Below are 15,622 nucleotides of genomic sequence, written 5' to 3' on the forward strand. Positions count from 1 at the left end.
AGAGACAGGGAGACAGAGAGACATAGAGAGACATAGAGAGAGAGAGAGACATAGAATTGAGAGAGAGACAGAGACAGAGACAGCGAGAGAGAGAAAAAAGAGAGAGAAAAAGATGGCGCCGAAGACCATGGCTGACATTTTAAATTTTTGAAACCAATTGTGCATTTTATAATTTTTTTACCTTTTGTGTAACTTATTTTTTTTAGTTATTGTTACATAATGTAGCTGCTATCATCTCTTATGACCGAAAATAACTTCTGGACATCAGAAAAGCTATTTCTCACCGCGGACTAGAATAAACTTTTTCCTTTAACGAGTCCAACGAGAAGGATATCCTGCTTTCCCTGGAGCAGGCCCAGATGCGCGCCTTTTGTGTGAAGAAAAGACGCCGGAAAAGGGGACGCAGATCGAGGATCCATCTGAGAATCCAGAGGCGAGGGAATAAACTCCCAATGACTTCCATTCTTCTTGCTAACGTGCAATCGTTAGAAAATAAAATTGATGACCTAATATTAAGATTATCCTACCAACTGGACATTAAAAACTGCAACATCTTGTGTTTCACCGAGACGTGGCTGAACGAAGAAACGGACAATATAGAGCTGGCGGGATTTTCTATGCACCGGCAGAACAGAGACGCTACCTCTGGTATGAGGATGGGTGTGTGTGTGTCTTTTTGTCAATAACAGCTGGTGTGCGATGTCTAATATCAAAGAAGTCTCAAGGTATTTCTCTCCTGAGGTAAAGTAACTTATGATAAGCTGTCGACCGCACTATCTACCAAGACAGTTCTCATCTGTATTATTCGTAGCCGTCTATTTACCCCCACAAAGCGATGCTGGCACTAAGACCGCTTTCAACCAACTCTATAAGGCCATAAGCAAAGAAGACAATGCTCAGCCAGATTCAGCACTCCTAGTGGCCGGGGACTTTAATCCAGGTAAACATAAATCAGTTTACCAAATTTTTCCCACCATGTCATATGTGCAACCAGGGGGGAAAAAATCCTAGACCACCTTTACTCCACACAGAGATGCTTACAAAGCTCTCCATCGCCCTCCATTTGACAAATCTGACCATAATTCTATCCTCCTGATTCCTGCTTACAAGCAAAAACTAAAGCAGGAATTACCAGTCACTCGCTCAATATGGAAGTGGTCAGATGATGCGGATGCTACACTACTGGACTGTTTTTCTAGCACAGACTGGAACATGTTCTGGGATTCATCCAATGGCATTGAGGAATACATCACCTCAGTCATCGGCTTCATCAATAAGTGCATCGACGACGTCAACCCCACAGTGACTGTACGTACATATCCCAACCAGAAGCCATGGATTACAGGCAACATCCGCATCGAGTTAAAGGCTAGAGCTGCCACTTTCAAGGAGCGGGAGACTAATCCGGACATTTATAAGAAATCCCGCTATGCCCTCAGACAAACCATCAAACAAGCAAAGCATCAATACAGGATTAAGATCGAATCCTACCACACCGGCTCTGATGCTCGTCGGATGTGGCAGGGCTTGAAAACTATTACGGACTACAAAAGGTAAACCCAGATGCGAGCTGCCCAGTGACGCGAGCCTACCAGACGAGCTAAATGCCTTTTATGCTTTCTTCAAGGCAAGCAACACTGAAGCATGCACGAGAACACCAGCTGTTCTGGGTGACTGTGTGATAACGCTCTCCGTATCCGATGTGAATGAAACCTTTAAACAGGTCAACATTCACAAAGCCGCTGGGCCAGACGGATTACCAGGACGCATACGCTGACCAACTGTCAAGTGTCTTCACTGACATTTTCAACCTCTCTCTGACCGAGTCTGTAATGCCTACTTGTTTCAAACAGACCACTATAGTCCCTGTTCCCAAGGAAGAGAAGGTAACCTGTCTAAAAGATTACCGCCCCGTGGCACTCACGTCCATAGCCATGAAGTGCTTTGATAGGCTGGTCATGGCTCACATCAACAGCATCCTCCCAGACACCCTAGACCCACTCCAATTCGTATACCGCCCCAACAGGTCCACAGATGAGGCAATCTCAATCGCACTCCACACTGCCCTTTCTCACCTGGACAAAAGGAACACCTATGTGAGAATGCTGTTCATTGACTACAGCTCAGCGTTCAACACAATAGTGCCCACAAAGCTCATCACTAAGCTAAGGACCCTGGGACTAAACACCTTCCTCTGCAACTGGATCCTGGACTTCCTGACGGGCCGCCCCCAGATGGTGAGGGTAGGCAACAACATATCTGCCACGCTAATCCTTAAAACTAGAACACTTAGGGATGTGTACTTAATCCCCTCTTGTACTTCCTGTTCAACCACAACTGCGTGGCCAAACACGACTCCAACACCATCATTAAGTTTGCTGACGACAGAACAGTGGTAGGCCTGATCACCGACAACGATGAGACGGCCTATAGAGAGGTCAGAGAACTGGCAGTGTGGTGCCAGGACAACAACCTCTCCCTCAATGTGAGCAAGACAAAGGAGCTGATCGTGGAATACAGGAAAAGCTGGGCCGAACAGGCCCCCATTAACATTGACAGGGCTGTAGTGGAGCGGGTCGAGAGTTTCAAGATCCTTGGTGTCCACATCACCAATGAACTATCATGGTCCAAACACACCAAGACAGTTGTGAAGAGAGCACGACAACACATTTTCCTCCTCAGGAGACTGAAAAGATTTGGCATGGGTCCCCAGATCCTCAAAAGGTACCGCCTGGTATGGCAACTGCTCAACATCTGATTGTAAGGCGCTATAGAGGGTGGTGCGAACGGCCCAGTACATCACTGGGGCCAAGCTTCCTGCCATACAGAACCTATATACCAGGTGGTGTCAGAGGAAAGCCCAGAAAATTGTCAAAGACTCCAGTCACCCAAGTTATACACTGTTTTATCTGCTAGTTGTACCGGAGTGCCAAGTCTAGGACCAAAAGGCTCCTCAACAGCTTCTACACCCAAGCCATTAGACTGCTTAACAATTCATAAAAATTGCCATCTGTTGACCCCCACCCCCTTGTACACTGCTGCTACTCGCTGTTTGTTTGTTACCTATGCATAGTCACTTTGCCCCCACCTACATGTACAGACTACCTCAACTAGCCTGTACCCCTCCACACTGACTCTGTAATGGTGCCCCCTGTATATAACCTCCACACTGACTCGGTACTGGTGCCCCCTGTATATAACCTCCACACTGACTCGGTACCGTAACACCCTGTATATAACCTCCACACTGACTCGGTACCGGTGCCCCCTGTATATAACCTCCACACTGACTCGGTACCGGTACCCCCTGTATATAACCTCCACACTGACTCGGTACCGGTGCCCCCTGTATATAACCTCCACAATGACTCTGTACCGGTACCCTCTGTATATAACCTCCACACTGACTCGGTACCGGTGCCCCCTGTATATAACCTCCACACTGACTCTGTACCGGTACCCCCTGTATATAACCTCCACACTGACTCTGTACCGGTACCCCCTGTATATAACCTCCACACTGACTCGGTACCGGTGCCCCTTGTATATAACCTCCACACTGACTCGGTACCGGTGCCCCCTGTATATAACCTCCACACTGACTCTGTACCGTAACACCCTGTATATAACATCCACACTGACTCTGTACCGTAACACCCTGTATATAACCTCCACATTGACTCGATACCGGTACTCACTGTATATAGCCTTCACACTGACTCTGTACCGTAACACCCTGTATATAACCTCCACACTGACTCGGTACCGGTACCCCCTGTATATAACCTCCACATTGACTCTGTACCGTAACACCCTGTATATAGCCTCCACACTGACTCGGTACCGGTACCCCCTGTATATAACCTCCACATTGACTCTGTACCGTAACACCCTGTATATAACCTCCACACTGACTCTGTACCGTAACACCCTGTATATAACCTCCACACTGACTCAGTACCATAACACCCTGTATATAACCTCCACACTGACTCAGTACCGTAACACCCTGTATATAACCTCCACACCTGTGTTACTTTTTCTTATTACTTTTTATTTTAGCCTACAAGCCTTCTTCTTGAACTGCACTGTTGGTTAAGGGTAAGTAAGCATATATGGAAAGTAAGCATTCCACGGTAAAGTCTACACTTGTTGTATTAGGCGCATGTTGCAAATAAAGTTTGATTTGATTTGAGAGCAGAGAGGAGAGGAGAGCGACAAAGTGGGAAGAGGAGGAGCAGTGCAAAAACACTGTCATACAAAATATGGAGTCCCCTGTCATTACACATCCCCAGGAAAGCTGGGGAGAATGGGGCTGGTGAGTTTAGATCCTAGAATTAGAGAAGGACAGACAGAGGCCCAGGAGAATGGGGCTGGAGAGTTTAGATCCTAGAATTAGAGAAGCCCAGACAGAGGCCCAGGAGAATGGGGCTGGAGAGTTTAGATCCTAGAATTAGAGAAGGACAGAAAGAGGCCCAGGAGAATGGGGTTGGAGAGTTTAGATCCTAGAATTAGAGAAGGACAGACAGAGGCCCAGGAGAATGGGGCTGGAGAGTTTAGATCCTAGAATTAGAGAGGGACAGACAGAGGCCCAGGAGAATGGGGCTGGAGAGTTTAGATCCTAGAATTAGAGAAGGACAGAGAGAGGCCCAGGAGAATGGGGCTGGAGAGTTTAGATCCTAGAATTAGAGAAGGACAGACAGAAGCCCATGAGAATGGGGCTGGAGAGTTTAGATCCTAAAATTAGAGAGGGACAGACAGAAGACCAGGAGAATGGGGCTGGAGAGTATAGATCCTAGAATTAGAGAGGGACAGACAGAGGCCCAGGAGAATGGGGCTGGAGAGTTTAGATCCTAGAATTAGAGAAGGACAGACAGAGGCCCAGGAGAATGGGGCTGGAGAGTTTAGATCCTTAGAGAGGGACAGACAGAGGCCCAGGAGAATGGGGTTGGAGAGTTTAGATCCTAGAATTAGAGAAGGACAGACAGAGGCCCAGGAGAATGGGGCTGGAGAGTTTAGATCCTAGAATTAGAGAAGGACAGACAGAGGCCCAGGAGAATGGGGCTGGAGAGTTTAGATCCTAGAATTAGAGAAGGACAGACAGAGGCCCAGGAGAATGGGGTTGGAGAGTTTAGATCCTAGAATTAGAGAAGGACAGACAGAGGCCCAGGAGAATGGGGCTGGAGAGTTTAGATCCTAGAATTAGAGAGGGACAGACAGAGGCCCAGGAGAATGGGGCTGGAGAGTTTAGATCCTAGAATTAGAGAAGGACAGAGAGAGGCCCAGGAGAATGGGGCTGGAGAGTTTAGATCCTAGAATTAGAGAAGGACAGACAGAAGCCCAGGAGAATGGGGCTGGAGAGTTTAGATCCTAGAATTAGAGAAGGACAGATAGAGGCCCAGGAGAATGGGGCTGGAGAGTTTAGATCCTAAAATTAGAGAGGGACAGACAGAAGACCAGGAGAATGGGGCTGGAGAGTATAGATCCTAGAATTAGAGAGGGACAGACAGAGGCCCAGGAGAATGGGGCTGGAGAGTTTAGATCCTAGAATTAGAGAAGGACAGACAGAGGCCCAGGAGAATGGGGCTGGAGAGTTTAGATCCTTAGAGAGGGACAGACAGAGGCCCAGGAGAATGGGGTTGGAGAGTTTAGATCCTAGAATTAGAGAAGGACAGACAGAGGCCCAGGAGAATGGGGCTGGAGAGTTTAGATCCTAGAATTAGAGAGGGACAGACAGAGGCCCAGGAGAATGGGGCTGGAGAGTTTAGATCCTAGAATTAGAGAGGGACAGACAGAGGCCCAGGAGAATGGGGCTGGAGAGTTTAGATCCTAGAATTAGAGAAGGACAGACAGAGGCCCAGGAGAATGGGGCTGGAGAGTTTAGATCCTAGAATTAGAGAAGCCCAGACAGAGGCCCAGGAGAATGGGGCTGGAGAGTTTAGATCCTAGAATTAGAGAAGGACAGAAAGAGGCCCAGGAGAATGGGGTTGGAGAGTTTAGATCCTAGAATTAGAGAAGGACAGACAGAGGCCCAGGAGAATGGGGCTGGAGAGTTTAGATCCTAGAATTAGAGAGGGACAGACAGAGGCCCAGGAGAATGGGGCTGGAGAGTTTAGATCCTAGAATTAGAGAAGGACAGAGAGAGGCCCAGGAGAATGGGGCTGGAGAGTTTAGATCCTAGAATTAGAGAAGGACAGACAGAAGCCCATGAGAATGGGGCTGGAGAGTTTAGATCCTAAAATTAGAGAGGGACAGACAGAAGACCAGGAGAATGGGGCTGGAGAGTATAGATCCTAGAATTAGAGAGGGACAGACAGAGGCCCAGGAGAATGGGGCTGGAGAGTTTAGATCCTAGAATTAGAGAAGGACAGACAGAGGCCCAGGAGAATGGGGCTGGAGAGTTTAGATCCTTAGAGAGGGACAGACAGAGGCCCAGGAGAATGGGGTTGGAGAGTTTAGATCCTAGAATTAGAGAAGGACAGACAGAGGCCCAGGAGAATGGGGCTGGAGAGTTTAGATCCTAGAATTAGAGAAGGACAGACAGAGGCCCAGGAGAATGGGGCTGGAGAGTTTAGATCCTAGAATTAGAGAAGGACAGACAGAGGCCCAGGAGAATGGGGTTGGAGAGTTTAGATCCTAGAATTAGAGAAGGACAGACAGAGGCCCAGGAGAATGGGGCTGGAGAGTTTAGATCCTAGAATTAGAGAGGGACAGACAGAGGCCCAGGAGAATGGGGCTGGAGAGTTTAGATCCTAGAATTAGAGAAGGACAGAGAGAGGCCCAGGAGAATGGGGCTGGAGAGTTTAGATCCTAGAATTAGAGAAGGACAGACAGAAGCCCAGGAGAATGGGGCTGGAGAGTTTAGATCCTAGAATTAGAGAAGGACAGATAGAGGCCCAGGAGAATGGGGCTGGAGAGTTTAGATCCTAAAATTAGAGAGGGACAGACAGAAGACCAGGAGAATGGGGCTGGAGAGTATAGATCCTAGAATTAGAGAGGGACAGACAGAGGCCCAGGAGAATGGGGCTGGAGAGTTTAGATCCTAGAATTAGAGAAGGACAGACAGAGGCCCAGGAGAATGGGGCTGGAGAGTTTAGATCCTTAGAGAGGGACAGACAGAGGCCCAGGAGAATGGGGTTGGAGAGTTTAGATCCTAGAATTAGAGAAGGACAGACAGAGGCCCAGGAGAATGGGGCTGGAGAGTTTAGATCCTAGAATTAGAGAGGGACAGACAGAGGCCCAGGAGAATGGGGCTGGAGAGTTTAGATCCTAGAATTAGAGAGGGACAGACAGAGGCCCAGGAGAATGGGGCTGGAGAGTTTAGATCCTAGAATTAGAGAAGGACAGAGAGAGGCCCAGGAGAATGGGGCTGGAGAGTTTAGATCCTAGAATTAGAGAAGGACAGACAGAAGCCCAGGAGAATGGGGCTGGAGAGTTTAGATCCTAGAATTAGAGAAGGACAGATAGAGGCCCAGGAGAATGGGGCTGGAGAGTTTAGATCCTAAAATTAGAGAGGGACAGACAGAAGCCCAGGAGAATGGGGCTGGAGAGTATAGATCCTAGAATTAGAGAGGGACAGACAGAGGCCCAGGAGAAGGGGGCTGGAGAGTTTAGATCCTAGAATTAGAGAAGGACAGACAGAGGCCCAGGAGAATGGGGCTGGAGAGTTTAGATCCTTAGAGAGGGACAGACAGAGGCCCAGGAGAATGGGGCTGGAGAGTTTAGATCCTTAGAGAGGGACAGACAGAGGTTCAGGAGAATGGGGCTGGAGAGTTTAGATCCTAGAATTAGAGAGGGACAGACAGAGGCCCAGGAGAATGGGGCTGGTGAGTTTAGATCCTAGAATTAGAGAAGGACAGAGAGAGGCCCAGGAGAATGGGGCTGGAGAGTTTAGATCCTAGAATTAGAGAGGGACAGACAGAAGCCCAGGAGAATGGGGCTGGAGAGTATAGATCCTAGAATTAGAGAGGGACAGACAGAGGCCCAGGAGAATGGGGCTGGAGAGTTTAGATCCTAGAATTAGAGAAGGACAGACAGAGGCCCAGGAGAATGGGGCTGGTGAGTTTAGATCCTAGAATTAGAGAAGGACAGATAGAGGCCCAGGAGAATGGGGCTGGAGAGTTTAGATCCTAGAATTAGAGAGGGACAGACAGAGGCCCAGGAGAATGGGGCTGGAGAGTTTAGATCCTAGAATTAGAGAAGGACAGACAGAGGCCCAGGAGAATGGGGCTGGAGAGTTTAGATCCTAGAATTAGAGAAGGACAGACAGAAGCCCATGAGAATGGGGCTGGAGAGTTTAGATCCTAAAATTAGAGAGGGACAGACAGAAGACCAGGAGAATGGGGCTGGAGAGTATAGATCCTAGAATTAGAGAGGGACAGACAGAGGCCCAGGAGAATGGGGCTGGAGAGTTTAGATCCTAGAATTAGAGAAGGACAGACAGAGGCCCAGGAGAATGGGGCTGGAGAGTTTAGATCCTAGAATTAGAGAAGGACAGACAGAGGCCCAGGAGAATGGGGCTGGAGAGTTTAGATCCTTAGAGAGGGACAGACAGAGGCCCAGGAGAATGGGGTTGGAGAGTTTAGATCCTAGAATTAGAGAAGGACAGACAGAGGCCCAGGAGAATGGGGCTGGAGAGTTTAGATCCTAGAATTAGAGAGGGACAGACAGAGGCCCAGGAGAATGGGGCTGGAGAGTTTAGATCCTAGAATTAGAGAGGGACAGACAGACCCCCAGGAGAATGGGGCTGGAGAGTTTAGATCCTAGAATTAGAGAAGGACAGAGAGAGGCCCAGGAGAATGGGGCTGGAGAGTTTAGATCCTAGAATTAGAGAAGGACAGACAGAAGCCCAGGAGAATGGGGCTGGAGAGTTTAGATCCTAGAATTAGAGAAGGACAGATAGAGGCCCAGGAGAATGGGGCTGGAGAGTTTAGATCCTAGAATTAGAGAAGGACAGACAGAGGCCCAGGAGAATGGGGCTGGAGAGTTTAGATCCTAGAATTAGAGAAGGACAGACAGAGGCCCAGGAGAATGGGGTTGGAGAGTTTAGATCCTAGAATTAGAGAAGGACAGACAGAGGCCCAGGAGAATGGGGCTGGAGAGTTTAGATCCTAGAATTAGAGAGGGACAGACAGAGGCCCAGGAGAATGGGGCTGGAGAGTTTAGATCCTAGAATTAGAGAAGGACAGAGAGAGGCCCAGGAGAATGGGGCTGGAGAGTTTAGATCCTAGAATTAGAGAAGGACAGACAGAAGCCCAGGAGAATGGGGCTGGAGAGTTTAGATCCTAGAATTAGAGAAGGACAGATAGAGGCCCAGGAGAATGGGGCTGGAGAGTTTAGATCCTAAAATTAGAGAGGGACAGACAGAAGACCAGGAGAATGGGGCTGGAGAGTATAGATCCTAGAATTAGAGAGGGACAGACAGAGGCCCAGGAGAATGGGGCTGGAGAGTTTAGATCCTAGAATTAGAGAAGGACAGACAGAGGCCCAGGAGAATGGGGCTGGAGAGTTTAGATCCTTAGAGAGGGACAGACAGAGGCCCAGGAGAATGGGGTTGGAGAGTTTAGATCCTAGAATTAGAGAAGGACAGACAGAGGCCCAGGAGAATGGGGCTGGAGAGTTTAGATCCTAGAATTAGAGAGGGACAGACAGAGGCCCAGGAGAATGGGGCTGGAGAGTTTAGATCCTAGAATTAGAGAGGGACAGACAGAGGCCCAGGAGAATGGGGCTGGAGAGTTTAGATCCTAGAATTAGAGAAGGACAGAGAGAGGCCCAGGAGAATGGGGCTGGAGAGTTTAGATTCTAGAATTAGAGAAGGACAGACAGAAGCCCAGGAGATTGGGGCTGGAGAGTTTAGATCCTAGAATTAGAGAAGGACAGATAGAGGCCCAGGAGAATGGGGCTGGAGAGTTTAGATCCTAAAATTAGAGAGGGACAGACAGAAGCCCAGGAGAATGGGGCTGGAGAGTATAGATCCTAGAATTAGAGAGGGACAGACAGAGGCCCAGGAGAAGGGGGCTGGAGAGTTTAGATCCTAGAATTAGAGAAGGACAGACAGAGGCCCAGGAGAATGGGGCTGGAGAGTTTAGATCCTTAGAGAGGGACAGACAGAGGCCCAGGAGAATGGGGCTGGAGAGTTTAGATCCTTAGAGAGGGACAGCCAGAGGTTCAGGAGAATGGGACTGGAGAGTTTAGATCCTAGAATTAGAGAGGGACAGACAGAGGCCCAGGAGAATGGGGCTGGTGAGTTTGGATCCTAGAATTAGAGAAGGACAGAGAGAGGCCCAGGAGAATGGGGCTGGAGAGTTTAGATCCTAGAATTAGAGAGGGACAGACAGAAGCCCAGGAGAATGGGGCTGGAGAGTATAGATCCTAGAATTAGAGAGGGACAGACAGAGGCCCAGGAGAATGGGGCTGGAGAGTTTAGATCCTAGAATTAGAGAAGGACAGACAGAGGCCCAGGAGAATGGGGCTGGTGAGTTTAGATCCTAGAATTAGAGAAGGACAGATAGAGGCCCAGGAGAATGGGGCTGGAGAGTTTAGATCCTAGAATTAGAGAGGGACAGACAGAGGCCCAGGAGAATGGGGCTGGAGAGTTTAGATCCTAGAATTAGAGAAGGACAGACAGAGGCCCAGGAGAATGGGGCTGGAGAGTTTAGATCCTAGAATTAGAGAAGGACAGACAGAGGCCCAGGAGAATGGGGCTGGAGAGTTTAGATCCTTAGAGAGGGACAGACAGAGGCCCAGGAGAATGGGGCTGGTGAGTTTAGATCCTAGAATTAGAGAAGGACAGATAGAGGCCCAGGAGAATGGGGCTGGAGAGTTTAGATCCTAGAATTAGAGAGGGACAGACAGAGGCCCAGGAGAATGGGGCTGGAGAGTTTAGATCCTAGAATTAGAGAAGGACAGACAGAGGCTCAGGAGAATGGGGCTGGAGAGTTTAGATCCTAGAATTAGAGAAGGACAGACAGAGGCCCAGGAGAATGGGGCTGGAGAGTTTAGATCCTTAGAGAGGGACAGACAGAGGCCCAGGAGAATGGGGCTGGAGAGTTTAGATCCTTAGAGAGGGACAGACAGAGGTTCAGGAGAATGGGGCTGGAGAGTTTAGATCCTAGAATTAGAGAGGGACAGACAGAGGCCCAGGAGAATGGGGCTGGTGAGTTTAGATCCTAGAATTAGAGAAGGACAGATAGAGGCCCAGGAGAATGGGGCTGGAGAGTTTAGATCCTAGAATTAGAGAGGGACAGACAGAGGCCCAGGAGAATGGGGCTGGAGAGTTTAGATCCTAGAATTAGAGAAGGACAGACAGAGGCCCAGGAGAATGGGGCTGGAGAGTTTAGATCCTTAGAGAGGGACAGACAGAGGCCCAGGAGAATGGGGCTGGAGAGTTTAGATCCTTAGAGAGGGACAGACAGAGGTTCAGGAGAATGGGGCTGGAGAGTTTAGATCCTAGAATTAGAGAGGGACAGACAGAGGCCCAGGAGAATGGGGCTGGAGAGTTTAGATCCTAGAATTAGAGAGGGACAGACAGAGGCCCAGGAGAATGGGGCTGGAGAGTTTAAATCCTAGAATTAGAGAAGGACAGACAGAGGCCCAGGAGAATGGGGCTGGAGAGTTTAGATCCTAGAATTAGAGAAGGACAGACAGAGGCCCAGGAGAATGGGGCTGGAGAGTTTAGATCCTTAGAGAGGGACAGACAGAGGCCCAGGAGAATGGGGCTGGAGAGTTTAGATCCTTAGAGAGGGACAGACAGAGGTTCAGGAGAATGGGGCTGGAGAGTTTAGATCCTAGAATTAGAGAGGGACAGATAGAGGTTCAGGAGAATGGGGCTGGAGAGTTTAGATCCTAGAATTAGAGAGGGACAGACAGAGGTTCAGGAGAATGGGGCTGGAGAGTTTAGATCCTAGAATTAGAGAGGGACAGACAGAGGCCCAGGAGAATGGGGCTGGTGAGTTTAGATCCTAGAATTAGAGAAGGACAGATAGAGGCCCAGGAGAATGGGGCTGGAGAGTTTAGATCCTAGAATTAGAGAGGGACAGACAGAGGCCCAGGAGAATGGGGCTGGAGAGTTTAGATCCTAGAATTAGAGAAGGACAGACAGAGGCCCAGGAGAATGGGGCTGGAGAGTTTAGATCCTAGAATTAGAGAAGGACAGACAGAGGCCCAGGAGAATGGGGCTGGAGAGTTTAGATCCTTAGAGAGGGACAGACAGAGGTTCAGGAGAATGGGGCTGGAGAGTTTAGATCCTAGAATTAGAGAAGGACAGACAGAGGCCCAGGAGAATGGGGCTGGAGAGTTTAGATCCTTAGAGAGGGACAGACAGAGGCCCAGGAGAATGGGGCTGGAGAGTTTAGATCCTTAGAGAGGGAGAGACAGAGGCCCAGGAGAATGGGGCTGGAGAGTTTAGATACTTAGAGAGGGACAGACAGAGGCCCAGGAGAATGGGGCTAGAGAGATAGTTCCTATAGCTAGAAATGATAGTGAGACTACAGCTGGATATGGCAGGGGTTCAATTATGGTGTCTCTAGTTAGAAATAACAGGAAGCTTCAGTTTATAATTCATTTGGAAATGACATGGTGTACATATGTATGTATGACGTAGATCTAACCATGGCAACCTGAAAATCTCATGTTACTCAGTGGGCGTGAGGTAGGAGGGCATGGAATGTATAATGCAACTGTATTATAATACATTATCAATAATATAGTTGTGTAATTGGGCAGGAAACCTAAAGTTTAGAGAGGCAGACCAGTAGCTGGAAGGACTAGTTTAATCACCTGGAGAAGACTAGTTTAATTACCTAGAGAAGACTGGTTTAATTATCTGGAGAAGACTGGTTTAATGACCTGGAGAAGACTGGTTTAATGACCTGGAGAAGACTGGTTTAATGACCTGGAGAAGACTGGTTTAATTACCTGGAGAAGACTGGTTTAATTACCTGGAGAAGACTGGTTTAATTACCTGGAGAAGACTGGTTTAATTACCTGGAGAAGACTAGTTTAATTACCTGGAGAAGACTGGTTTAATTACCTGGAGAAGACTGCTTTAATTACCTGGAGAAGACTGGTTTAATTACCTGGAGAAGACTGGTTTAATTACCTGGAGTTGACTGGTTTAATTACCTGGAGAAGACTGGTTTAATTACCTGGAGAAGACTGGTTTAATTACCTGGAGAAGACTGGTTTAATTCCCTGGAGAAGACTAGTTTAATTACCTGGAGAAGACTGGTTTAATTACCTGGAGAAGACTGGTTTAATTACCTGGAGAAGACTGGTTTAATTACCTGGAGAAGACTGGTTTAATTACCTGGAGAAGACTGGTCACTGGATGCTACCAGAGTAGCAGGTGTGGGCCGACGTCTTCTGATCTGGAGAGAAGAGACAGAACTTCCATTATTATTCAGTAAGATACCAGGAAAACCCAATGGGAACATTTAGTGGTTGTGGGTGTTTTCTAAGAGTTAGAACGTAGATGTGTTTGTGTGCTTCCAATAGACTCCAACAACAGAATTGCAGGGATGTGTATTGCTACTGGACACACAGGCACAGCAGCAGTTATGAGCTGTAGCCTAGCTGGCAGCCTTGCTGACCAAGGCTGAGTGTCATGTGAAGTCCAATCCTATTGTCGTTTCTAGAAGCTGCATTCTGCCATAACAGCCTAGTCTACTTTGTGTTCACAGCCTGTTGCCCACACAGTGTTATTGATGAGTGTACTGCAGTGTTCTGGAGTGATATCGAACAGCAATATGATGCTTATTGTAGAGGCCAGATATAAATATACACTGCTCAAAAAAATAAAGGGAACACTTAAACAACACAATGTAACTCCAAGTCAATCACACTTCTGTGAAATCAAAGTGTCCACTTAGGAAGCAACACTGATTGACAATAAATTTCACATGCTGTTGTGCAAATGGAATAGACAAAAGGTGGAAATTATAGGCAATTAGTAAGACACCCCCAAAAAAGGAATGGTTCTGCAGGTGGTGACCACACACCACTTCTCAGTTCCTATGCTTCCTGGCTGATGTTTTGGTCACTTTTGAATGCTGGCGGTGCTTTCACTCTAGTGGTAGCATGAGACGGAGTCTACAACCCACACAAGTGGCTCAGGTAGTGCAGTTCATCCAGGATGGCACATCAATGCGAGCTGTGGCAAAAAGGTTTGTTGTGTCTGTCAGCATAGTGTACAGAGCATGGAGGCGCTACCAGGAGACAGGCCAGTACATCAGGAGATGTGGAGGAGGCCGTAGGAGGGCAACAACCCAGCAGCAGGACCGCTACCTCCGCCTTTGTGCAAGGAGGTGCACTGCCAGAGCTCTGCAAAATGACCGCATATGGTCTCACAAGGGGTCTGAGGATCTCATCTCGGTACCTAATGGTAGCTCCTCCATGCTCTGGACACTACGCTGACAGACACAACAAACCTTTTTGCCACAGCTCGCATTGATGTGCCATCCTGGATGAACTGCACTACCTGAGCCACTTGTGTGGGTTGTAGACTCCGTCTCATGCTACCACTAGAGTGAAAGCACCGCCAGCATTCAAAAGTGACCAAAACATCAGCCAGGAAGCATAGGAACTGAGAAGTGGTGTGTGGTCACCACCTGCAGAACCATTCCTTTTTTGGGGGTCTTACTAATTGCCTATAATTTCCACCTTTTGTCTATTCCATTTGCACAATAGCATGTGAAATTTATTGTCAATCAGTGTTGCTTCCTAAGTGGACAGTTTGATTTCACAGAAGTGTGATTGACTTGGAGTTACATTGTGTTGTTTAAGTGTTCTCTTTATTTTTTTGAGCAGTGTAGATATAAAGTTTATGCCTGTTTCTTTTTCTAATTTTCTCAGAACTAAATAAAGCCTACAATTAGAAACATACATATTGGGCATTCCTGTGTAAACACAGCCTCCATGATCCGTGAAAGGCAGCTTATCCAGTGAAAGAAAGCTTCCCTAATTCTAAGTCTCGCTCTGCCTTCCCAGTGAATAGCACTGGATACAGGTTCTTTTAATAGGGGCTGACTAGTCAATGTTTTCTCCTTGATGACACCCTGTTCACTAGTCAATGTTTTCTCCTTGATGACACCCTGTTCACTAGTCAATGTTTTCTCCTTTATGACACACTGTTCACTAGTCAATGTTATCTCCTTGATGACACCCTGTTCACTAGTCAATGTTATCTCCTTGATGACACACTGTTGACTAGTCAATGTTATCTCCTTGATGAAACACTGTTCACTAGTCAATGTTATCTCCTTGATGACACACTGTTCACTAGTCAATGTTATCTCCTTGATGACACCCTGTTCACTAGTCAATGTTATCTCCTTGATGACACCCTGTTCACTAGTCAATGTTATCTCCTTGATGACACCCTGTTCACTAGTCAATGTTATCTCCTTGATGACACCCTGTTCACTAGTCAATGGTATCTCCTTGATGACACCCTGTTCACTAGTCAATGGTATCTCACGAACACAAAAGGGAAAATGTCTACCTAAATATGATCCCCCAATCAGAGACAACGATAAACAGCTGCCTCTGATTGGGAACCATATCAGGCCACCATAAACATACACATCCCGTAGACCTACAAAACCCCTAGACAATACAAAAACTA

General features: G+C 47.8%; 1 protein-coding gene across 2 annotated transcripts in view; it reads right to left on the reverse strand.

The window, feature by feature from the left end:
* The window catches only part of LOC129851521 (protein phosphatase 1 regulatory subunit 1A-like), a 57,461-nt gene that overhangs the window by 28,347 nt on the left and 13,492 nt on the right, over positions 1–15,622 (reverse strand). For both annotated transcript variants that reach the window (XM_055918144.1, XM_055918143.1), the window contains exon 2: positions 13,307–13,367. In XM_055918144.1, the coding sequence (XP_055774119.1) occupies positions 13,307–13,367 (61 nt within the window). The remainder of the gene's footprint in view (positions 1–13,306; positions 13,368–15,622) is intronic.

Source organism: Salvelinus fontinalis, chromosome 3, assembly GCF_029448725.1.
Source record: "Salvelinus fontinalis isolate EN_2023a chromosome 3, ASM2944872v1, whole genome shotgun sequence".
Taxonomy (NCBI): domain Eukaryota; kingdom Metazoa; phylum Chordata; class Actinopteri; order Salmoniformes; family Salmonidae; genus Salvelinus; species Salvelinus fontinalis.